The 23,990-nt window shown below is 41.4% G+C and overlaps 2 protein-coding genes across 4 annotated transcripts; one reads left to right on the plus strand and one right to left on the minus strand.

Annotated features, from left to right (window-relative positions):
* Positions 1-1,457: 1,457 nt before the first annotated feature.
* slc4a1ap (solute carrier family 4 member 1 adaptor protein) lies at positions 1,458-14,079 on the minus strand (the record flags this gene model as incomplete). The annotated part of the gene is made up of 14 exons (XM_084381654.1): positions 1,458-2,464; positions 4,101-4,170; positions 4,422-4,507; positions 4,606-4,707; positions 5,797-6,052; positions 6,187-6,277; positions 6,512-6,701; positions 6,800-6,869; positions 10,365-10,525; positions 10,925-11,064; positions 11,133-11,193; positions 11,295-11,423; positions 11,608-11,827; positions 13,249-14,079. 14 exons carry the CDS (start codon positions 14,077-14,079, stop codon positions 2,415-2,417), a joined length of 2,457 nt encoding a protein of 818 aa, XP_084237780.1. The 3' UTR covers positions 1,458-2,414.
* Positions 13,807-19,704, plus strand: supt7l (SPT7 like, STAGA complex subunit gamma). 3 transcript variants are annotated; one of them, XM_084381657.1, is made up of 5 exons: positions 13,807-13,888; positions 15,085-15,550; positions 15,738-16,062; positions 17,499-17,736; positions 19,159-19,704. In XM_084381657.1, the coding sequence occupies exons 2-5, from the start codon at positions 15,114-15,116 to the stop codon at positions 19,458-19,460; spliced, it is 1,302 nt and encodes a 433-aa protein (XP_084237783.1). In that variant the 5' UTR covers positions 13,807-13,888; positions 15,085-15,113; the 3' UTR covers positions 19,461-19,704. The 3 variants fall into 3 exon arrangements, with proteins under 3 accessions (XP_084237783.1, XP_084237781.1, XP_084237782.1); XM_084381655.1 differs by lacking the exon at positions 13,807-13,888 and adding an exon at positions 14,308-14,386; XM_084381656.1 differs by lacking the exon at positions 13,807-13,888 and adding an exon at positions 14,308-14,386 and having other exon boundaries at positions 15,092-15,550.
* Positions 19,705-23,990: the final 4,286 nt, after the last annotated feature.

Raw genomic sequence — 23,990 nt, forward strand, 5'->3', positions numbered from 1 at the left:
ATTGTTTTTTTCTCACACATCTGTACTTAAATACTTAAAGTATTTTACTCATGTGATTGAGGCATGTGAATCTCACAGAATCTATGTTGAAACAGCTACTAAATCCACCATTCCAATGCTGCACACAGGCTTGTCTGCAGTTCCTTAAAAAGCCTTAAAAAGTCTTCAAGTCAGTCTTATAAATATTAGGCCTTAAAAGTCATAAATTACTCTTAAATTTCTGGGTTTCATTTGCCACAAACATTTTATCTAATTGCATTTATCCATGTTTAATTTTCAGGCAAAATTAGTTCAGCCCTTCTACAAGAAAGTCCACGTCTGATGTTACAAACCATAAAGAAAAGTTCACCTAAAAATGAAGATTCAGTCATTATCTACTCGCCCCCATGCCGATGAAAAGTCTGGTGAAGTTTCGAAGTCCACAAAACATTTCTGGACTTTCACAGCAAAACAGTTCTGCAGCATTCTCCTATATAACTGAAGTAGACGGTGACTTGTTTTATCAAGTAAAAAAAAAGATACCCATGTATAAAATGGCTCAGTACAGCCTATCTAGTGCAATCCAAGTTCCTAGAAGAGATCAGAATTTAATTTGAAAAAACAAAACAAAAAAAATATTTACAACCACGAACACATGGCCATGCTCGTGCACCCATTTCAGATGGGATGTGTGCTGGGGCATATACTTCAGGTGTTTAGGAGAATGCTACAAGCTGTTTGGCTGTGAAGCTCCAGAAATGTTTCGTGGATTACAAACCTTCATCTGACTTTCTATCAACATGAGTTGCTGGGTGAGTAGATAGTGACTGAATTGCTTTTTTTGAGTGGACTTATCCTCTAACTTCTTGACAAATGTAGACTGATCTGACTCCAATAACCATATTCCTACATTAAAACCTACCTATGCACAAAACCACATAAACAACCTAGCTTCATACTTTGCTGCAATGCTAGAATAAGAAAAAGAAAATTTGCCCTAAAAGTGGTCTTAAATTTGATTAAAATGGTCTTGAAAAGCATTACATTTAAGTGTCTGATACCAGTAGACACCCTGTACATCTTTAGAGCTGCACTAATCTGAGTGACAAGAGTGCACAGGCTTATGTTTTATCATTGGAACATCATCTGGAGAATCTGCCAGGTGGAAAGACAGAGGGCTCCTCTCATGTGTTTGGGGGGATGCTTTCCATCACTGATTAGTAGGTCACAGCACAGAACATCTCGGCAAAGATCTAGAGCCAAGACTACGAGCCTCTTTGTGCCAGATCATACCCTGAGAAACGCTCTTTGTGTGTGTGAGAGGGCATGAAAGAGTCGGAAAGAAACTCTGACGTCAAAGCTGAGTGTCGGTTGTGAAGAAGGCCCAGAAGTGAACACCAGAGAGGACGGATTTAGGGAAGAGTGAAAATGACAGGGTGAATGTGAAGTGTGTAAAAAAGCTCAGAGCAGCTCCAGAGTTATGTACAGATGATTTTATTACACATTTATATAACAAAATACAGTTTACATTTCTTTACTTTGTGTTTTGAGAAAAGGCGACAGGAAAGAGGGTGGAAAGTATGGCAGCAAACCAACAGAACAGCACTGAGTGGGATTTCACAGAGTGAGGAATCCTGCTTGAGGCAAAGACACACACCAATAGCTTACTCGCTCATAAAGACAATCTTGTTAAAAAGAGAACTTTGAGAAGGTTGGGCTGTGTGTGTGTGTGTTGGTGTAGACAGACACACACTCCACTTAGCTTGAGTCATTATCAGCTTGCGTTTCATCCAGTAAGCCATCCAAGTGTCCAGATGGTCAGAAAAGCTGCTTCAATGCTCTCTCTCTCTCTCTCTCTCTCTCTCTTTCTCCCTTCTTGCTACACACTCTCCTTTGGAAAAAAAAAGGTTATGCCAGCGATCGACTGAAGCCAAATAGGGGAGGGATACAGATTGGATGTCAGGTGGATTTAACTGAAAGAGGAGCATCCAAATACCAGAAAGCTGAATTCAGATCAGTTACCGCTCCTGCTCGGTCTCTTTCTATTTTCTGCTTGGATGATATAGAATTCAAATAAAAAAGGACAAAATTCAAGTTTGACCCATCTCTATTATTGTCCTTGGTGAAAGAGCCAGCAGGCTGACTGCCCAGTGTCTGCTCTGAGGGGGGCAGATCCCCAAGCTCACCAGTTTAATGTGAATTGGAATGGTTTGCCTTTTGTTTATGGCAGTCAGAAAATGCAAATATCCCCCAAAGATAAATAAAAAGGTGCAGCATTATTGTTGTTGACCAGTCTGTTACAGGCTCCCATTTCTTTAGGCTCCTGGAACTGGGATGGGTGGAGAGGGTTAATGGTCAAGGTTAAGGAGGCCAGAGGCTTTGTGGTGCAGGTATTATCTGCAGTATAAAAGTTGTCGGAGCAGAGACACAGGAACTCAGTAACCAAACTTGTCGTTTAGGGCTGTGCGGCCATCTCCAGTCTGACCTACAGGTAAGAAAGAAGATGAAGCATCATAAGGGTTCACAGTTACATACCAAATCATGTCGTATCACATTCTCAAAAAGGCTTCAAGGAGACCCATTATGCTTTTTTATTTTTTCGTCTCCTTCAGTTTGTTATATAGGTTCCAGTGCATGCATAACAACATTTCTGTCTACTGTAACGCATTTATTCTGTTTATTTTTCATTATTACAGTTGAGTGTTGCTTTAAGTAAACTTTATAAGATAATGTAAAGAGCCAGAGACTTTGTTTTTGCTCATTAATGCATACTGACAATGGCTGCTAACATTGCTCTGTCCATTTTTGATTCAAATAGTTACTTCACTGTAATACTTAAAGATCAAACGTGAACCAAACGTGAACCACAAAAAACAGCCTTCACCACGTCTCTTTACCTTTTATCTCTAGTTTGCAATAAAAAAATACTTAAAGTCTTAAGGCTGCCTTGAGTGCTGGACATAGTGTGGATTTACGGTCGCTGGTATATGGATGTATGGAGGAGATGGTAATGTGATGTTGATTTAGTCTATACTTGAATGGGAATGGTCTGCTGGCAATACCATACTTAAACATTTGTTTAGTAGGCAGTATGTAGTATATACTGATTGAGTATGTAGTAAGCAGTACATTAGTTTATCATTTTGAACACAGCCCATGTCACACATTTGCCTAAGTTATACCTAGCGCCTAGTTTGGCACGTAAGAATTTATTAAGCATAGCTACGCTATTGTTGTTAGCAGTGCTGGCTCAGGTGTGTGTGAGCTGACGAATCAGAGCAGACTCGCTTTTCGGGAGGGGGGCCTTAAAGAGACCAGAGCTAAAACAGAGTGTTGGAAAAGGGGAGTATACATTGTTGCAGCTGATTTTTAAGCATTAAAGCATGTAGACCTATTCTAGTAGTGACCCAAAAGAAAATTATGAACCTGAAAATGAACAGTGTCTCCTTTAAAATGTCTCACATGAACAATTTTACCCATTTGACAGGGAGTACAGTACAGCGCCCCAACATTTTGTAATCAAACTTTCACAATCTTGAAATGATGGAGTGCAATTAGTTCAGACCTTGAATCCAAGCTCGATCTGGCACTCGTTTCAAAGTTTATTTTTATTCAAGCTTATCTTGAACTGACTATGATCTGCATTCCTGAGTGAACAATCAAAATGTCACTGCAATTTTAGCTGCAGAAATGGACCCTATAGTAAATGTGTTGATTATGCTATTATTAACACCCATATCGTCTTAGGAATGGTAACTAGCATCTTATGAGGACTTAAAAGAACCATATTGCATATTAACTTGTGCTTTTTAGAAAAGACCTTATTACAAAGTGTTACCCAATCGAGTTATCCTAGAAACCTACTTATGCTGCACAGACTGTGTTCATATCTGACTTCCAGATATTGCCTCCATTAACCAGATTTGAAAACGTGTTCAGACAAAGGGTCTAAAGACTTAGACAAAAGTATTTATGTCTCACTGGTTAGAACAAAGAGCAATAAGGTTAAGGATAAACTGCTTGCTTAATAAGCGTGACTGTGACCTAAGGACATGGTCAATTGGTCAATAAGTCAGTCTTGCAGACTAATGCAAATAGCCTGATGAGGTCAGGTGTTCTACCTGCAGGGGGCATCCACACGCAGTAATCAGGGTCGTCCTCTGGATACCGCCCTGAGAGCTGCGATGGTGGCTGTGGAGAAACAATTAATTTGGTCAGACTTCTCTGTATGATAGAATTAAATGTATTTTCTTGTGTGTGTGTGTGTGTGTGTGTCTGTGTGTGTCTGTATGTGTGTGTGTGTGTGTGTGTGTGTGTGTGTGTCTGTGTGTGTCTGTATGTGTGTGTGTGTGTGTGTGTGTGTGTGTGTGTGTGTGTCTGTGTGTGTCTGTATGTGTGTGTGTGTGTGTGTGTGTGTGTGTGTGTGTGTGTCGGGGGGCTACCTTGCTGGGGCCCATCACTTTCTTCTTCACATTCTTTCTGGGGCCAGGCCGTGCTGCTGGCTCCCCGTCTCCTTCTGCTTTGGGATCTATGGAGATGTAGGAAGAGTATATTAGAGATTATCACCAATAACCAACACTGGAGAAATCATAGATTAAGATGGGAACAATAAATCATAAGACCCACCTGGAGTGGATGGGGCCACAGTCTTGCTGTTGCTGCTGCACTGAGGAACCTGCTCCTCTGCTTTACCAGCCTCCTCATTGCTCCTCCGTTTGTGGCTTTGCTCTAATATGAAGTCATACAAACAAAAACATAGTGTAATGATTAGCATATACACTGATCTACAAGTTTAAAATAAATCAACATTCCATTTATAATCTACTTTACTTGTGTAATCTTTCTAGCATTTTCAGTCCAACAAGAGTAGTACCTCTAATTTTACCATTACAGATATGAGTGACAGGGACAGATATTAGCTGACTGCTTTGTAAAAGTGTAAAAGAAAAAATACCCGTTTGAAAAACTACTACTTCTTATGGATGAAACATAGACAACAGCATGCTTTTTGTATGTATTACGTATCTACTGCCACCCAGTGGCAGATGAAGTTGATATTAAAACTTCTGAACATACTAAGAAGGAATCAGAAAACCAAAATACAGAGGGTACACTTCCTCCTGTTTTTCTGCATTAAAGGATAAGATCATCCAAAAATGAAAATCCAGTCATTATCTACTTGACCCCACGCTGATGGAAAGTTGGGTGAAGTTTGGTAGTCCACAAAACATTTACACCCTCGACACACGGTGAGCTCTTGCACAGACTTCAGATGGGATATGTGCTAATGCTTTAAGCTTTGCACCTACAGTGAAGATTTTGGCTTTAAAAAGGGTATAAATAATATCTTTTCAAGTCAATTTGTGATCTCAGGGCTTCTGGAGACTTGGATTATACCGGATGAGCTTTATGGAGCCATTTTATGCTTTTCATTCCAGTTTTTTCTTTACATTTTAACAGTTCCGCATCTACTTGAGTTGTGTGGAGAATGCTGCAACAGTTTTTTGGTTTTTTTAAAGTATTTTTTGGCCTTTATACGGCTTTATTGACAGAACAGGCTCAAGGTGGACAGGAAGCAGGATGAGAGAGAGAGGGGGAGTGACACGCAGCAAATAGCCCCAGGCCGGGACTCGAACCTCTGCTGCAACACTGTTTTGCTGTGAGCTCAAGAAATGTTTTGTGAACTACGACACTTCACTTAACTTTCCATTCGCGTGGGCCTGTGCAGATAATGATTACATTTTCTTTTTTGGGTGAACTTTTCCTTTAATGTCTACTTAAAAAACCTACCTCCTTCATTGGGTTCAGTCTTTTTACCTTTTGGCTCTTGGGACGGTGCTGCTGGTCGCTGTCTTCGCTGCCCTGCAGCCTGAGAGCTCTCTTGAGAGATGGATGGACTAGACTCTTCTGAGTCAACATTCATCTTTGTGATCGTTGCAAACTCTTCATCATTATCCTCATTTTTCTCTTCCTCCGCCTCCTCTTCTTCCTCCTCCTCCTCTTCTCCACCTGATGGAAGTGCTTTCATGTCGAAGAGCTCTGCGGGCAAGTTTGGGCGCTTAGGAGGCAACTTCTACAAGAGATAAGAAAATATCAATAGTGAAAAGAGAAGCTGAGCAAAAGACAGAAAAGAAATGCAGTATTTTCAGAGGAATGAAGGAGTCAAATGACTCAACTGAGTTACCAAACATGAGAAACAATACATACTCCAATGGTGCCAGTCTTCAGTTTGAATTTGCTTCCTCCTTTCATGGCACCAAACAGCGGTAAGGTCTTTTTAGGCTTCTCTGACTCTGAGCTACCACAATCACACCAACACACATCAAAATAAGGTTTAAATGTGGATTTTCACAAAAAGTTTCATCACTCAAGAGAATGTTTCTCAGAAGAAAAAAACAAACACTTTGCAATTCTTGTACTTGTTGTTAACATCATCGACATGGAAAATGTGCTGATATTTCAGGACTTTGGGTATTTGTTCAAAATAAAAATTCTCAGGTGTTCAACCAGCGATTGCAGCACCATCTCTAACCTCGGCAGCAGTGAGGGCATCTGGGCAGGCCGTGTGAGTTCAACCAGCTTGCGCAGCCTCTGGGCATCTTTGCGTAAGTCGGCTACATGCACATGAAGCTTCCTGCGCTCCACGGCGTCCATGGCTGCCTCACTTCGCACTGCAGTCATAAAGGCATCCAGCGGGTCCTCGGTAGAAGAGCCGGAGGAGTCTAAGATGATAGGGACGAAACATACAATAACTAAGAGCACATGCATCTATAGGCAGTGTGGCATCTGCCTAGAGAACACCCAGGCGATCATGACTCACCTCCCCTATTAGCACTGAGCTTTTTTTGTGTCTCTGCCAGCTCCTTCTCCACCTCTGACAGTTTGGCCACCTACATGAAAATCAAATACATGAATGTTACCACAGAAGCATACAGTATGCCTAACAATATAGTGCAGCTTACATAAATACACCTCACAGTATAGAGTTGTTTCCAAAGCCATGTGAAGTTGATTCCTATATTATTTTCAGAACACAGAGCAGCTGCATTTACATTTTTTTTGACTGAGAGGAGACATTGGCACCTCTTGTGTGATTTATGAGACTGTGGTTACCACAGGGGAGGAAGCTTTGCATTCTAGAGGTTGACAATGTCTAAGTTGTTCACCAGTCAAATAAAATTTGCAACAGAAGGTGAAATCTGACTTTCGTGATCCCCTGGTGTTTCTTCTGGCGTCACCACAGTTTTAAGGAGGTTGACATTTGTGATTGTGAGTGAAATGTCCCAAAAAACTACTGAATGGACTTCCATGAGATCTTCATTTACTGCCATCACCAGGGCAAGTTTGGTTTATGACCAAACAGTAACATTCCCATCAGCATCTGCTGTACTTTGATTTAGTGTTGATTTGAAGATGTTAGCATGCCAACATGCTAAATTAAGATGGTGAAAATGGTCACTCTATACTAGGGATGCAGAAAATAATCGATTCAAAGATGCATCGAGATGCTTAATGGGACGATTCTGAATCGATGCAGTTACGTCACATAATCGACTCTTAAATTCAAAATAAAACATGGGCGATTGTTGTTGCGTTTCCCGTTTCTGAAAGTTGTAAAAGTTGTAAAGTTCAAGTTGCATTGTGGTGAAGGACGGACACGCGCGAGCATAGTAAACTAGTGGGCGATACTGCAAATTTTGGTATCGATCTGATACCAAGTAATTACAGGGCCAGTATTGCCGATACCGATACCAATACTCACATTTACATTTACATTTACATTTAGGGCATTTAGCAGACGCTTTTGTCCAAAGCGACTTACAATAAGTACATTTGTCTCTGTTGATAAAGTAGAAAGGATAGAAACAATATTCAAGCCCTCGTCAGAGCAAAGTAGTTGCTTATTCATCAAGGATGAATGACTTTTGCGAAAGATGGCAAGCGATTCTGCTGTCCTGACGTTGGTCGGAAGTTCATTCCTGTTTTCATATCTGCATGTAGCCTAAATAGGAATACTAATGTTCCTTCAACAGATACACAAAAGGGTTATTATATTCTGCCATATTCATACTTCAGGTTTGAGGTAGGCTATATATCTTACTATAAGTATATATTTTTGAGTTCCAGTAAAACAATTAAGATTTATTTCAACTGTCTGCTAAAATGGCATCTCTGACAACCAATTACACTTTGAAAAACAACATTAATTAAGGCTGGAAATAACTTCTAAAAATTGCTACCTGGATATTGTTGAGGTTTTTGATGAAAGGCCTCTGTCAGTGATGTCTGTCTCTGTGCCAGGGGTCTGGTTCAGGTTTGGGGAGCTCCCTCCTCCTCCCTCCGTTTGCTTTGCAGCTCAGGGTTAACTTTTGGGTGTGCTACTTTTAAATGCTTATACAAGTATTGGTTTCCTGCATACGTCACAGGTAGCAGTTTCTCTGTCTGAAGCTGTGAAATAACTCCAAACAGCACTCCTCTTCCTCTCTGCCATCTCACCAGTCTGTCTCTGCTCTGGCAGGCAGCGCAGGAGGGGAGGGGGAGGGGGAGAGTTTCTCTCTTATAGAAGAGAAACTACAACAAAAATATTGATCTCATCACGCTAGTATCGATCCGATACCAATACTCACCTTGGTATCGATACTATCGATATTTGGATCGATCCGCCCACGCCTATAGTAAACCCAACATCTAACATGGCGGAGGAAAGCAGTAGCGGTAGCCGATGCGCGATAAAAAATCCACACAACTTAAAAGCGGATATCTGGGAACATTTTGAATTTTATGAAGTTCCTGGGATGCGACGACAACTGGACAAGACCCATGCTATTTGTAAAACTTACCACGCTAAAATCAAATACTTCGGTAACACCACTAATATGAGGAACCACATTAGCCGATGGCACGCTGAGCTAATGTTAGCCTCTGGTCCCAACGGAAAGAAGACTACTGACCCAGCGCAGTCAAAGATCGACGAGTCTGTGAGAAAGTTGCCGTCCAAGTCCGAGAGAGCCCAGAGGATAACTCGGTGTGTAGGAGCTTTCATAGCGAAGGACTTAAGGCCTTATGGCGTCGTCAAGAACGCCGGGTTTTGCCAGCTGGTTAAGACCCTGGAGTACAAGATCCCATCTCGGCAAACAATTGCAGACATGGTTGTGCCAGCGTTGTACAGAGAAACAAAAGCCCAGGTGATGAATTCAATGAGGGAAGCTTGCCGAGTAGCAGTCACATGCGATTCATGGACTTCTGTGGTGACCGACTCCTATCTAACGGTAACGGCACATTACCTTAATGACGACTGGGACATTGTGTCACATGTGCTGCAAACCAGAGTCGTTTTCGAAAGCCACACTGGTTTTCATCTGGCTGAGCTTCTGTCTGATGTAGTGAAGGAGTGGCAGCTAACAGAGAAAGCTGTTGTGCTAGTGCCTATAATTATATTTTTCTTTGCAAGTTAATGTAACAAAACATGTGACATTTGTTTACATCTGAATTTTAAATCAGCTTTCTAAATAAAGAGTCCATATTTATCTGTTTGTGTTAATTGATGAAAAAGCCATGTGTGGTAATATAGAAAATTGAGGATGTGATGCATCGAGATGCATCAAGATGCATCATATAATTGAATCGAATCGCATCGTAGACTGGTGAATCGTAATCGAATCGAATTGTGGGGGCAGTGAAGATGCAAACCTCTACTCTATACCATGTAACATGCTGATATTACGAGTTTAGCTCAGGGTACAGCCTCACAGAGGCACTAGCATGGTTGTAGACTCTTACTCTTGTTTATAATTAGGTATATTTATGCAGATGATATGTGTGCAGTTTCAATCATGCTGAACACAAAGTGTAAATAAGACAAACGTGAATAATATAAGGTGTTGTTGCATATCAAATCTGAATATTTGAAAGGGTTCAATACTCAAGAATTTTGAGAGGTTGGTGACAGTTCCCATTTCAACATCACATCAAACAAGGTGGCCCAGTAAACTGTTGAAAAATGTGAGGTCCTGTCCTGTTGTTGTAATCTGTAATCGTCAAAGCTGATCCCCCTCAGAGCTATCAGGCCTGAGATAACTCAGTTTTAGTGATAGGAAATACACTACGGTCAAAATAAACTAACTTAGATGCGGTTGTCCTTAACCCACAGTACACAAGCCTTGTTATATTTATCTTTTAATAACAATCTGAAATTTTATGCAATTCAATCTTGTGTCAATTTCCCTGTGCTACCAAAACACGGTATTGAATATCAATACTTTTCAAGGCATTGTATAAAAGTTAGAAATTCCAGCACAGAGACACTACCTTTAAGGAGGAGATTGAACATGTACTAAATACTGTTATTTTTCCACAGTCGTGTATAAACAAAAGCAGATTTTTACCAATGATTCGTAGGTTTCAGGCCGCTCCTCAATCTTTCCTGCCTTTTTCATTCTGTCCTGCCTCTTCTTCTCCACAGTGCCAGTTCGATCCAGGAAGGTGTCATCGTCACTATCGTAGTAGTCCTCATCTTCCCAGTTCTTCTTCTTACGCTTACGGGACACTAGAAATGAAACGTATAACATGAAAATTACATTTACATTTAGGGCATTTAGCAGACGCTTTTGTCCAAAGCGACTTACAATAAGTACATTTGTCACAAGAAAGAAACCACAACATATCTCTGTTGATAAAGTAGAAAGGATAGAAACAATATTCTTTGCAGGGTCGAGGTGAAGTCTGAACAAGTGAGTCTTGAGTCTTTTGCGAAAGATGGCGAGCGAATCTGCTGTCCTGACATTGGTCGGAAGTTCATTCCACCACTGGGGTGCCAGAACAGAGAAGAGTGGGGATTTCGCTGTGCGGTTTTTGTTTGCTCTCAGCGATGGCGGTACCAGCCGGCCGGCTGGTATCACTGCAATAAAAGCTACAAAATCTCCAGATTGTGGGTCATAATTCACACCTGCTTCCTGGCGCAGCAGCCCCCTGGCTTCCAGCATTCGACAAGCCTCCAGGCAGCACTGGATGGCTGCTTCTTTCTTCTTTCCTGTGTGGGTCACCTCAGCCACCAGCTGCCGGCCCATGGCATCGTCCACAGGAAGCCTGACAGAAACATCAGCATCAACTGCGTGATTGTGAAAATTCTTTTGTAATTTTTTCATGTCACTTACTTTATTCTGCAGAGCCAGCTGCCATGGCTTTTGTCCTCATATTCAAACTCCAGCTCCTCACCTAAAATAAAGGATGCCAAAGTTGAGGTCAAGAAATTAAACAGACATAAGAACAACAAGAGCAGAAGAACTAGACATCTGTGGATTAAAACAGCCTCACACCTTCCCGGTCATAGAAGCCCTGCAAAGCCTTCTTTGGGTCTTTCAGGTAGGCAGCTTCCTGGTCCTCTTGGAACTCTGTTGAAAAGGGGTTTTCCTCATTCTCATCTTCCTCAGGGACAGCCTCCTCAGCTGGAGAGGGATTTATGGAGACAGATGAAATGAAAGCAAAGCAGAGAACAGAAGGATTAAAGTGCGTCTGTAGTTACTCGCCTTCAGAGAGAGTTGACACCAACACACTCAGTATGACAACACAACAATAAGTCAACACAGATAACACATAACATGCTATGGCATAATCCTCCAACCAGCTCACCCATTCCCCAGGAACAGCCTGAGTCTTCATTTGACAGTTTGCTCCTGCTCTTGTTGCTTTCCCCTTCCCCGCCTTGCTCCTTCTTCTCCTCCTCCTCATCGTCGTCATCAGAACCATCTCCCATCATCCTCTTCTCCAGCTCCGCCTTCTGTTTTCGGGTTCGCTCTCTCAGCTCTGTCACTGTTAGAGCCGACTCCTCTTCCTCATCAAACTCTGGACCCTGTGGAAGGAGGAAAGGGGAAAGGTGATGACAATTATTAGGTATTTTATTGAAAAACATATTACTAATTCTGTGTCTCTGAAAAAGAATGTATAGCAATTTCTTTTTAGATCAGGTTTAGATCATTCCCAGGTAAGACTCATAAGCCCTCTTCACAGCAGATAATAAATAACATCAACAATTGTACCATTCCAACAAGCACCGTGCAGTGCAGAACAGAATTATGATATTAATAACAACTGTGTCTGACAAGTCAAAATATCTGCTGTTATGTGCCAAAGGTCTTTTCAACCTTAGTTTTGCTTAGTTTTTGTGCAGTTGCTCTGTGCCCCACCAGGGGGTGCTGCCACACACCGATTTAGTCTATAAAATACACAAAAGCCAAATACTTTTCTGTCCATCAGCTGATTGATGAATCATCTAATTGTTAATAAATTGCTCTTTGTTTATTTATTTGCTTGCACTGCACAGAAAACTGCAGGCAATCATACAAGTCCTCAAACAGTGTTTTCAAAATAAGAAATCTATGATGTTGTCAGATGGGTTGCTGTCTACAGATTAATAATCCATGCTTTGTATAAAGAAAAATAATATTGATTGATCAATGGATTTTAATGAAATGAATGAACTTAACTAGCCATAAAACATATTAAAATTGTGATAAATGCCCATTACAATTTCTGAGAGGCCAAGGTGATGTCATTAAATGTCTTGCTTTGTCCAAATCTTTGAGACATTCAAGTTTATATCAAGTTCAATGTCTGTCAGGAGGACATATTATTTTGTGAAATTATAAAAAAGCATTTGTTCAAACAAAAAAAAAAAACAACCTTTCTGTGTTCATTGCAACTGACAGTAATAATAATTATAAAAATGGTGTAGTATTAAATACTATGGTGCCATGATGACAATGGTATGGCCTGAATCACATATCTGTTTCTCTTGAGCTTGTGTATACTTCTTATCTTTGTGTAGGCAGTAACATTTTTGTATTTGAAGAAGTTCATCACCTGTAGTTAAGCACACCCGAGGGTAACAAAGGCTACAATGTAGTAAGCAAAGATGGATGGTTTAATATGAACAGGTATAATAAGATTTGCTGTGTTAAAACTGACTCCCCCCCTCTCTGAACCCTTGTGGAACATGTGTTGCATATTCCAGTCATGTTGTCTTCCCCTGAAAGTGAAAAAAAGAAAAAAACGTCCCAAAGAAATAAAATTGCCTTCAAATGATCAGCTCTATTTATCAGCTAGATTTCACTGATACCTATTAACAGCTGATAATATACATTTACCAATGTATGCAATGCACTGTAATGCATCCCTAATTCAGTGGCCTACTCCTACTCTGATATGCACTAATGAAAGCTGTCCCGTTGTCCTCATCAGTACATTTACTGCTCCTAAACCATCGTGAGTTACCTGCAGGATAAAAAGCCTCGTGCTCCCACCAAACTTTAAGACATGTCCCACACGTAGTCTGATGTAGGTCTTCGGGGGGATCTTGTTCTTGTTCACCACAGTGCCGTGTGTGCTGCCCAGGTCATGGATGTAAAACCCTGTCTCCTCTCCGACAGACTCTCCCTCTCCAGCGTGTCTGCGGTACTGAATCACTGCGTGGTACCTGGAGATAGAGGGATGCTCCAAGGAGACGTCACACACAGGTAGACGTCCAACCACGAAATAACTGCTGTGTGTGAGGGGCACCGTGTCCACTATGGTGCCATTTTTAAGAATTTCCAGGGCATAGGGGGTATCTGGAGCGTTGCCACCCCAGGGAGGCTCTGTATACGGGAGAGGGGGGAATTTACCAGCCGGGGGCCCTTTAGGAGGAAGCACCCTGGGCTTAGCTTCAGGCTTGGCTTTACCAGGAGCCACATTCTTATCTTTAGCCTCTTTTTGGTCCTCTTGTTCGCCTTTTTCGGTGGTTTTGTTTTCATTTACAGGAACTGAAGAATCCTCTCTGGCAGTGTCAACAACTTCAGCTTTGTTGTTTTCTGTCACAGTTTTTGTTTCGGCTTCTGGTGCTTTGGACGGAGCAGCAACGTTGCTGCGCTTGCTGGTGAGTGAAGGTGCGGCGAAAAGAGCCGGTTTCTTAAATGTGTCCTCTGTTTGTGGTTCGGTGTTGTGTACGTCTTTGTTTTTAGGTTCACCTCCATTCTCAGCGGCGGAACACTCGTCCGTTTCCATTGCAGAATTCATTTCTTCATCCGTATTTCTCACACACACGTCTGACGGCGGGGAGGTGGCCATGTTTATTTGGTGTTACTGTGAATTTCGTCCGGGTTTTCTAAGCCTCAGTTAAAACTCACTCAAACAGTTAATAAAGAATATGACCCAATAAAAAAGTAATTGAAAATATTTTAAACATGCCTACACGGCATGTTTATAGAATTCATAACTGTATCACAGTCGAAAAAATGGTTTGTCTCGGAACTACCTTGTTCAGAAGCTGTTCGCCCGGTTTTATTGCAACAAGGACGAGAACGCATGCTTCCTGTGCAACTTCCTTCGAAGATGTTTCAATTATCAACAGACATTTCACCTAACTCTGCGTAATGTGAGTCACAGTCGAATTCTTATTATACAGATCATTTGAATAGCTTAACATGCATGCTGCGTACATTGCCATCTTACTTGTAGCTAAGTCGTTGCTTGTTATGAGTTGTTTTCTTATGCGTTCTCCCTTGTGCGCTCTTGCAGCGTACCAAACACCATTCAGACATCTGACATCCTGTGTTGTCTTGCTATTCGGCAAACGGATATACCTGTTAAACATTGACTTCATAGCTTACACAAAGCATTGATATTCAACCCTCAATTCGGCTTACATTAATTACAGCTAATTTTGTTTTTAACACTTTTTTTAACCATCAAAATGCCATCACTTGCTATGCCCACAGTCTAAATGCAGTGTGATCCGATTATAATGTCTTATATTTTCTTTATTACATGGTAGTGGTTGGTCAGATGTATGCCGATATAATCACAAGACACGTACATTGTTGTAACAGGTGTTAAAGCGCTGTCTGAGTTGTGCATGATTGTCGCCGTGCAGTTGGTAATAAATGATTTACTAATAAATGGCGTGATTTCCATCGGCACTTATAGTTTAGTTGTCACTCTGTATCAACAAAAACTTCATCTTTTAAGCTATTTTGACAATGTAAAGAGAGTTTTCTTTTTAATTTGATGTTGTTCATACCCACTTCATCCTTGATTGTGATGGTCACTCTGACCTCCTCTCCACCCTTCCAGTTTTCAGATTTTGACTTGGGTCACTCATCATGATGCGTTACTGGGGTGAGATCCCTGGACCTGCAGGCGCCCCTCCCAGTCGCAGCTCCTTTGACTTGCTCCAGCGTGAGTTTCGCTCAGTGGAAATGCAGGACCCTCCCCTGCACCAGCCCTCAGCCCAGCGTCCACGGCCCACCACAATGCTGGACATCCCCTCAGAGCCTTGCAGCCTTACCATCCACACAGTGCAGCTGTGTCAGCATGCCCGCCGCCTCCGTGGTCTCTTGGCAGTGGCCCAAGCCCAGGCTCAGGGTCAGAGCTCCGCGCCCTCAGAGGGTGGCAGCAGGCTGGAGGAGGCTGACACCAACCTGCCTCTGCGTCCTCCCACCCCACCTGTTATGCCAGATGACCTGCTACCTGTGGACAGCAAAGCCCCGCGGCAGCCCTTCCAGCTCCGCCACAGTGACCCCGAAAGTGACTTTTATAAGTAAGTTAATCTGACTGTGTACCTGAGCCAAGATACTGCACTCCTTTCTTTGTGATTTTAATATTTTACACATCCAGTAAAGCATGTAAGTTTTAGTCTTATCAGTCATTCAAAGTTTAGATATTAAATATAAATCAAATCTAGCAACCAGTCATCATTTATCTCCTTTCATCTCCTCCCTCATAAGGGGTAAAGGCGAGCCTGTAACAGAGCTGAGTTGGCCCTCCTGCAGGCAGCTCCTTTATCAGTCAGTGGCCACCGTCTTGGCCCATGCTGGCTTTGAGTCAGCCCAGGAGAGCGTGCTGGAGACCCTGACGGATCTGGTCCACGAGCATTACATGCGCGTTGCCCGCCTGCTGCGAGTGGCGGTGGACCGGGAGGCTCGGCTCGGAGCCAGTCCCTTCCCAGACGTGGTGGAGCAAGTGTTCCATGAGGTGGGCATCGGCAGCGTGCTGGCCCTGCAGCGCTTCTGGCAAGTGCGGATCAAGGACTATCACAGCTACATGCTGCAGGTGAGGTTGGAGTGGGTTGTAACTGTTCATAGGGTTGACAATATTTTCTGTAAAATGGTATACATCTGTCAACCATCCAAGATCTGGTATACTGCATATACCAGGGGTACATATGTATACTGTGAGAAATTATTTGATTTATATTGCCCATTCCTATTTATTTAGAGAGCTCAACAAAATTTTTTTGTAATTTGGATAATATCTTTTGAAAATTGAGATCCATCATAAGTTTGCTGCTGTGTAGTGTCAGACGGAAGAGACAGCAGAAGCTATGGAAAAGTCAAGCAGCAGAATTTTCTTCATACTATCTGTCACTGGTCTCATTGAATAGTCTATTTAAAGAAAATGAATTCTCAACCATTTTAATCATCAATTAAGAGCAAAAACACTGAACGCTCTCTTGTTCCATCTTCTCCAGTATGAGGATTTGCTACTTTGCCTCAGTTATTTTTTTAATTATTATTCTTATTACTTTAAATTGAATATCTTTGGGTTCTGGTCGCACAAAATAAGACAACTGAAGACAGCGTTTCCGGCAGCATTTTGTAGCGGAGATACCCCACCTCGTTTGAAATAAAGAGTGCTCCTGCTAAAGTCAGAAAAAATTATTACATTTTTATGAAATAAAAACTAGCTTATTAAATGTCAAGTGTGCAGGATTTAGTGGCATCCAGCAATGTGCTGGCAGTTGGCAACCAATTGAACACCCCTCGTCTCACCCTCCCCTTAAGTGGCCACAAAAAATGCAAAAAAAACTTGAAAGTCCCTCTCTAGAGCTAGTGTTTGGTTTGTTTATTCTGGGCTACTGTAGAAACAAGGCGGTGCAACACAGTGGACTTCCTTGAAGAGGACCCGCTCCCTCTGTAGATATGAAGGCTGATTCTAAGGTAACGAAAACACAACGGTTCATAGTTTCAGCTTATTAAACACCAATGAAAACCTAATTATGAACATTAAACTCCTCCTAAATCCTACACACTGCACCTCTAAGTTTCAGTAAATTCTCACCATTGCACCCACCTCCTCCGTTATTTGTTTCTTGGGGAAATTGTGTCACCAAACACTTAATTGGAAAAGTTGTTAGCACATTAAACGATAATGAAAATAATTACATTTGGCACATGGCTTTACCACCACAACGATGACTCATTTCAGAAAGCATAAAGAACTGTGTACAAGTAATAACAATAGAGCGTATGGAAAACTGTGTGCAGGCTGCTTGGAAGCAAGACAGAAACCAAACTGAGAGATTCACTATCTTCAGTGCCAACATGACTTCTAAAGATATACAAGTGATGAGCTGATCCTTTGTGTCTGTACCTGGCAAATCACAGACCACTGCTTTCCCATAGGTTGGATCATGGGCATGCTCTTATGTTTCTTTATCTTCGAGCTGTCACCAGTAAAATGGGACTACAAAGATATTTCTCTTCCAGGTGAGTAAGGATCTGTCGGAGGAATATGAGCGACTGGTAAATCCAGAGAAGGCTCTGGAGGACTCCAAACCCCCGAGGATCAAGGAGGAGCCCATGAGCGACATCTCCTTCCCTGTTAGCGAGGAGCCCGAGGCTGACCTGGCCTCTGGGGACCAAGCTCTGCCCATGGGGGTCCTTGGGGCCCATGGTGAGAGGCTAGCTTCTGGCCTGGATGGCGACCATTCTCCTCACACCTCTGGTGAGACAAGCATTTCTGTTGTGTGATAGTAGTGTTGTGTGACTGTAGTGTGATTAAACCACCAATGTGGAGAAGTCAAAGGTGCTGCTTTGAGTGTGTTGGTATAAGTAAATCATTTGGTGTAGCCGTCAACAGGAAGCTTCCAGCCTTCTCAATACAGAACTAGGTGGCTTTCCAGGAAGGTCTCTTCCACTGCTTCTGTTAAGGTTGCTCACAAATATGACGATATTTCATAAAAAATGTTAATTGGCCAAGTGAACTTGGTCCTCATTAAACATGACCCTTATCATGTTTATTGATACACTGTGCAGTAACCAAATTAACAGACCATAAAACGGAGTCTGAGGGTTGATTTGTAGTTGACGTTTGTAGTTGTTGTAACAGAAATCCAGCTGAAAATAACTATGTGAGGTTTTGATATTTCAGCGTTGGATTTCTCCCACTGAGAGGACTGTATTTCTACATAATGCAATCTGTGGTGGGAAGGTCGATTTTGTTCCATTACCGAATATAAGACCCTTTTTTTAACATCTGTTTATTGACTTTGAAAAGCAGTACAGAAATACAGCAGAACAAACAACAAACACATAATTTATCACAGAAGTTACAACATACAGTACCTGTAAGTATTTACCTATGAGACTTTTATGCAGTTACTTTGCTTTGCTTTACTTTAATTTCAGACTAATGACAGGTTGCCAGATTTTCAGAAAGCGTCCATTTCTGCTTGACATAGTGAATCCATTTTTTTCTAGAGGTAATACATTCTTGTATTCCTTCAGACACATATGCAAAGTTGGAGGCATCTCAGATTCCAAGAATTGTAGCAGCAGTTTTCTGGCTAGCAGTGTGGATAGAAAGCTTCACACCTAGCTTTCAACTAAAAAAAAATTTTAAAAATTGTATCCTCTGAAATTACAACAAAACAGGAGTTCATCGACCTTTTGAACATTTCACACAGAGGGGTGAAGTGTCTTTGAATATTTTATGTAATCAAGTGGGAGAGAAGTAACCTGGTTTGTTACACAGAACCACTGGGGAAGGCACCAGTAGAAACTGTTTGGAAAAGAGAAGGAACTTTCAAAGTGGCAGGTGATTGGACAAACCATCTGTCTTATCACCGTTTATCACAGGTTAACTTCATCCAGTCAGATGGAAGCTGCTTGTAAATCAAACCAGGTAGTCAGGAGAAGAGCGAAAAACATCTTTTGATGCAAGAAAAGTTTTCAGTGTTGTTCTTTGATCTTCTTTCAATTAAAAATCTACTCTCCACTTGTTATATAACTGATTCTATGATTGTTTAATAGTCAAGAGACTATCCAAAGCAGCATGATAAGGTTTTGCTAATACAGTGGGACACAAGTCCTTCGAAAGGTTGTGCTGGAGAGTCACCTATGCTGAACTTGCTCTCTTCTTTATAAGGAGGGGGCGGGGCCAACAACTCGCCACTGTGGCCACAGGTCAAAATGGAGCCACAGGATGGCGAGGAGGGCCAGGGAGCTGGCCATCACCACCATCACCACCATCACCACAGTGTCCTGGGTGGAGATGTGTTTGAGGAGGCTGGGCCCATGTCCACAATGAGCGAGTCCGGAGGAGCCATGGCACCCTCTCCTGGAGGCGCGGCATCAGACGGTAGCTACGCTTCACATTCGCCTGACTCCTTGATGGGGAGCTCGCCCGTTTTCAACCAAAGACCCAAGAAACGGGCGAAGAAGATGTAAGGCCATATTTGTGGACTCAGCAGCTGTTCCTTGTAGGACTCATCTCCAGCTGTTGAGATCATGACCACTGCATAAAGACTGAGACATTAATGTCATGAACAAACTGAACTGATGTGGAAAAGATGATATTTTGTAGTTTTTCATTTGTTTGTATGAGTGTAGTTTCTCTGCAAATAGCTGAAAATGTTGCCATTAAACATATTAATGGGGTTTATTGTCAAAAGAATAAACAGCTTTTGAAGAATCAGTTGTATTCATTTGAGCTATTAAAAAAACAGGAGGATCACATTAAGCCGAATCAATTCAAGAACAGGAAAAACTAAGAGGTCCAAAAGCAAATAATTTAGTTAAACAGCTTAATAATTCAGCAGAATGGTTTGTTTTCCAAAGCTATTAAGTCTCTTTCACCTCACATACCAATTACTGCCTGTGCCATTCATTACGATTAAAAGATGCTCCACTGAAAAGGAAAATATTTTTTTTATATCCTCACGATGAACATGCTGTTGCTTATTATGATGCATTTTCAACTCCTCGTTTCCCTTCCGCAGCACTTTACATGTGAGCCGATGCAGCAGAACGATCCACTTGAAGACACACACACCACACACACCTGTCAACCTGAAGCTGCTCTGCTAAATTAGCATCTGTTTCAGTAATGAGGCAAAGCTGTGAATGCAACACCAGAGGCAATTATGGCTTGGTTGTGTGCATCATGAAGGCAACATCAATCCAGCCTTAATGGCAAATTAATTATGGCATGCATAATTTTGCATGCTGAATGACCAGGCCTGTGTGAATACATGCATTTTCTTTTGTCTAGGCCTCTTTCATTTTTACAGTTAGGCAGGTAATTGTTTTTGCCTATGAGGTCATATGTATTGATAACCAATTAACTGCATTGATAGCGTTATGTTTATTGCAGCGCACCTCACAAACTGTCTGATTTGCAGCGCTGTGTGACCCTGGGGGTAGTCTGAGCAGCTGGAAAACAAAATCAGTATTCCAGACTTCTGATTGAAAAGACGATGATGCTAATAACTATAAGCAATCTCACCTGGATCTAATACAAGTCTGCAGTCACTGCATAAAACTAAATCCTGTGGCAGATAACAAGTTCAGTCCTGAGCCTTTGAGAAAACAAAATTACACACACACACCCATTTAAAACCCAAACGTTTCATTTTAAAGGTACAAAAATGTAAGAATTTTAGTTGAAAACTTTCAAAAATTAATATGATAATCACAAATTTTGAATAACACTTCTGACGTAATGTTTTGCGTGTATTGCGTAGCAAAGATACATACTGAGGTTAGCATGTAACCAGCCAGCACTGACCTATCCAGGTCTAAAGCTTAGTGTAAACTAACACTCCCCCGATTCTGTGAACTCCCAGTTTGGACTGCTAGCTGCTCGGCTTACTGAGCTGACTAGCTAATGGCAGCTACAGTTAGCGGCAATAAACAGTTACTCTAGCGAAATGCTGCCCCCTATTTGTTTTGAGTGTGAATTTGACAGGAGGTCATTTTTTAAATATTGCACCGTTAATGGCCACACTGATTAAATCTGTCATTTCCTTCAAAAGAAACCAAATATGAGCATTTTCTGATTCGGGGCGCATACGTAAATCAAAAGTTCATAATAGAAAGTGTCATTGTTGGAGAGGTTCAAAGTGTGCTGTCAACAGTTTTTTACAGACATGTCTTTTATAATAGCGACCTATGGGAAAAAGTGGATACTAGTGGATACTATGCAAAATTGGAAGCAAGTCTGAGCACCTCCTCCATATTCAGGTCTATAATACATTCATGGTATATGTGTGTGCTTCATAACTGGTAATTAGCATGCACCAGGGCCAGTCATAGTACCCTGCATCGGGCTCTTCATAGCTATCTTCCACCACTGACTGGTGAACTCTTAGAAAGTATGTCTACAGCCTGAAAAATAGAACACTTTTTAATGGTCACTGCTGTGACCGGTGGGATTAAATGGGTTAACACAGAGCCTTATTATGTTTGTGCTAGGGCAGTGTGACCCCTCAGTTTGTCAACAGCTGCTGAGTTGCCTTACGCTGGGGAGAAAAGGTGTAATTACAAAAATGTCAAGATGTTTTTTGAGCCGGGGTCTCTGAGAGGGCCAGAGCACACTCTGAGCCCGAGAAAGGACCCGACAAATGATTAATTACCCTCCTACGTGCAAAGTCATTAATTTAGCATGAAATTTAATCTCTCCAGCCGGGTTTTGGGTTTGTGAGCAGAATGAAGTTTCATTTTTACACAATGAGCTCGGATGGTCCTTCAGGGCGCTCATTTGTCTGCTTTTGAACAAATCACATGTAAAGTGGAGAGGAGACACTCAGCCGAAAGCAATGTCATCAGAGGAATCCTCCGAATCCTATTTATTGCAATCACATAAGAGATACTGTACATCTGCAGTGGAGACAAATAATGAATTATGAGACAAGATGATCGTATCAACAGAAAGATGAATTGCCAGACATATGGGATGTGACAGGTACAAAGGGCCCCATGCTATACATGCCACTGTTACAGCCATCACTGCACCCCAGAGATGAGAGAATTGATTGCATGGTTTCAGAGACTCACTCTGAATCTATCAATGGATATTCTCTCTTGAGTAATCTCAGTAAAAATGTAAAATCAGGCGAGAATTGATGAAGTATCATCACCAGGGAATTCAGTCATCATCTGATTCATTTTTGGCTTGGAGAATTAGGAGTTACAAATTAAACCTACAAGAGTTAGTAAACCACAGGACATGCTGCAGCTCACTGAAAAATAAGGATCAATCAGAGTCAACATCACATCACATCACATCACATCACATCACATCACATCACATCACATCACATCACAGCCCAGTTGCCACAATAAAATGTTGCCATTGTTAATTTCATATGAATCATATCGATGTTTCTACAATCCGTATTTTTCATTTTTCAATTATTCATTCAGATTACATGTATATGACTTTGTCAACAGGAGGAGTAGGCGATGGTGCTGCTGTGACACTGATACGAGGCGGGTGGCAAGCGAAAGACGACTGTTCACTTCCTGCTTTTTTGTAGCCATGTTTGTGGTGACAAAACAAGGTATTTTAAGACAAAACAAGATATTTTCCTAACACTAAACAAGTTGTTTTTGTGTCTAAAACTAACCAAAAGAAACGTAAAGTTTCAACATGTGGTTTGCAGAAACATACAATGCCAACATATATTCTGGTGATTGCAGTGCACATCATGAATGCAGGAAAAGTGCAAAACTAGTGGGGGAAATAACAGTAAGAACATTTACTCAAGTGCAAATCTGAGGCACTTGTAATCTACTTGAGTATTTCTTTTCATGGTACTTTATAATTCATACATACATTTCAGAGGGACACATAGCTCCTTTTTTTTTTACTCCATTACATGTTTTTGACAGATGTAGCTACTTTTCACTTTTAGGTTAACTGTTCAAAGTCAAAAGTTCAAAGGTAAAACAGTATTCCCCTCAGATTGGAGAGTCCAAAAATGGAATATAAATGATGTATAGTGCCACTATAATCCATTAGTTGGATGGTCAAACTGCTTTGGAAAACCCCTCTCCTCAAACCTCAGGATTTTATGGCTGTGGCCAACCATGTCTGTCTTAAACAGCTATAGGCATGGAAATTCATACCCATTCCACAGTGTGAGGTGACAAAGAAAGCAGTGTTTGAGCCTCCTTTGCTCTTTCTTTTCATTGTTGACAAAACTGTTTCTGTCACTTTTTGTGTGGATGATTAAGAGCAACACTATAAATGCCTTTCAGGAGAGATTGCCATGATTAAAGATTATTGCATCTCCCCCCTCTCTGTGATGAACAACTTTTCACTCCATCTTTAAGTGTGGCTAATCAGAACCGTTTCGGATTGTTCCGTGGTCGGATGACATGTTGTACAAATTTCATAAGCATAACCTGGCCCTATTTTGTGACCAAACTCCTAGGTTGGAAACTACTGGGCTTAAAGTTCACCCAGAAAGGAAAATTCAGTCATTATCTACTCATCCCCACGCCAATAGAAAGCTGGGCGAAGTTTCGCGGTCCATAAAACATTTCTGGTCTTCTGGGTATTTTAACATTGTTGTATTAGCACTTTTACTTAAGGGTACAGATCTGAGTACTTCTTCTACCTCTGTGTAACGCAGCATTTAATTCATAGTGTGCACACATGAGGGTCCGCTTGTGGTAAGATGATAAATTATGTTCAGCTCATACAGTCTCTTCACTTTCAAGGTGAAGAAAGTCACTTGTTTGAATAGGCCACCCCTCACAAATAATGCAGCCAGTGACCAGGGGTCACTACTGCTCCAAAGGTTGCACAGGCAAAATACAAAAGCTAACTCCCTAAGATACAACTTAGCATGACACCAAACCTCTAAATGCTCTATTTGAGCTTCTCGTTGTAGTATTTAGAGATAATTTGTCCCTTAAAAACACACCAAATGCAAACCAAAGTATTTTGACAGCAATATTCACGTTTCATTA

Source organism: Pagrus pagrus (genome assembly GCF_965226575.1).
Source record: "Pagrus pagrus genome assembly, chromosome: 18".
NCBI lineage: Eukaryota > Metazoa > Chordata > Actinopteri > Spariformes > Sparidae > Pagrus > Pagrus pagrus.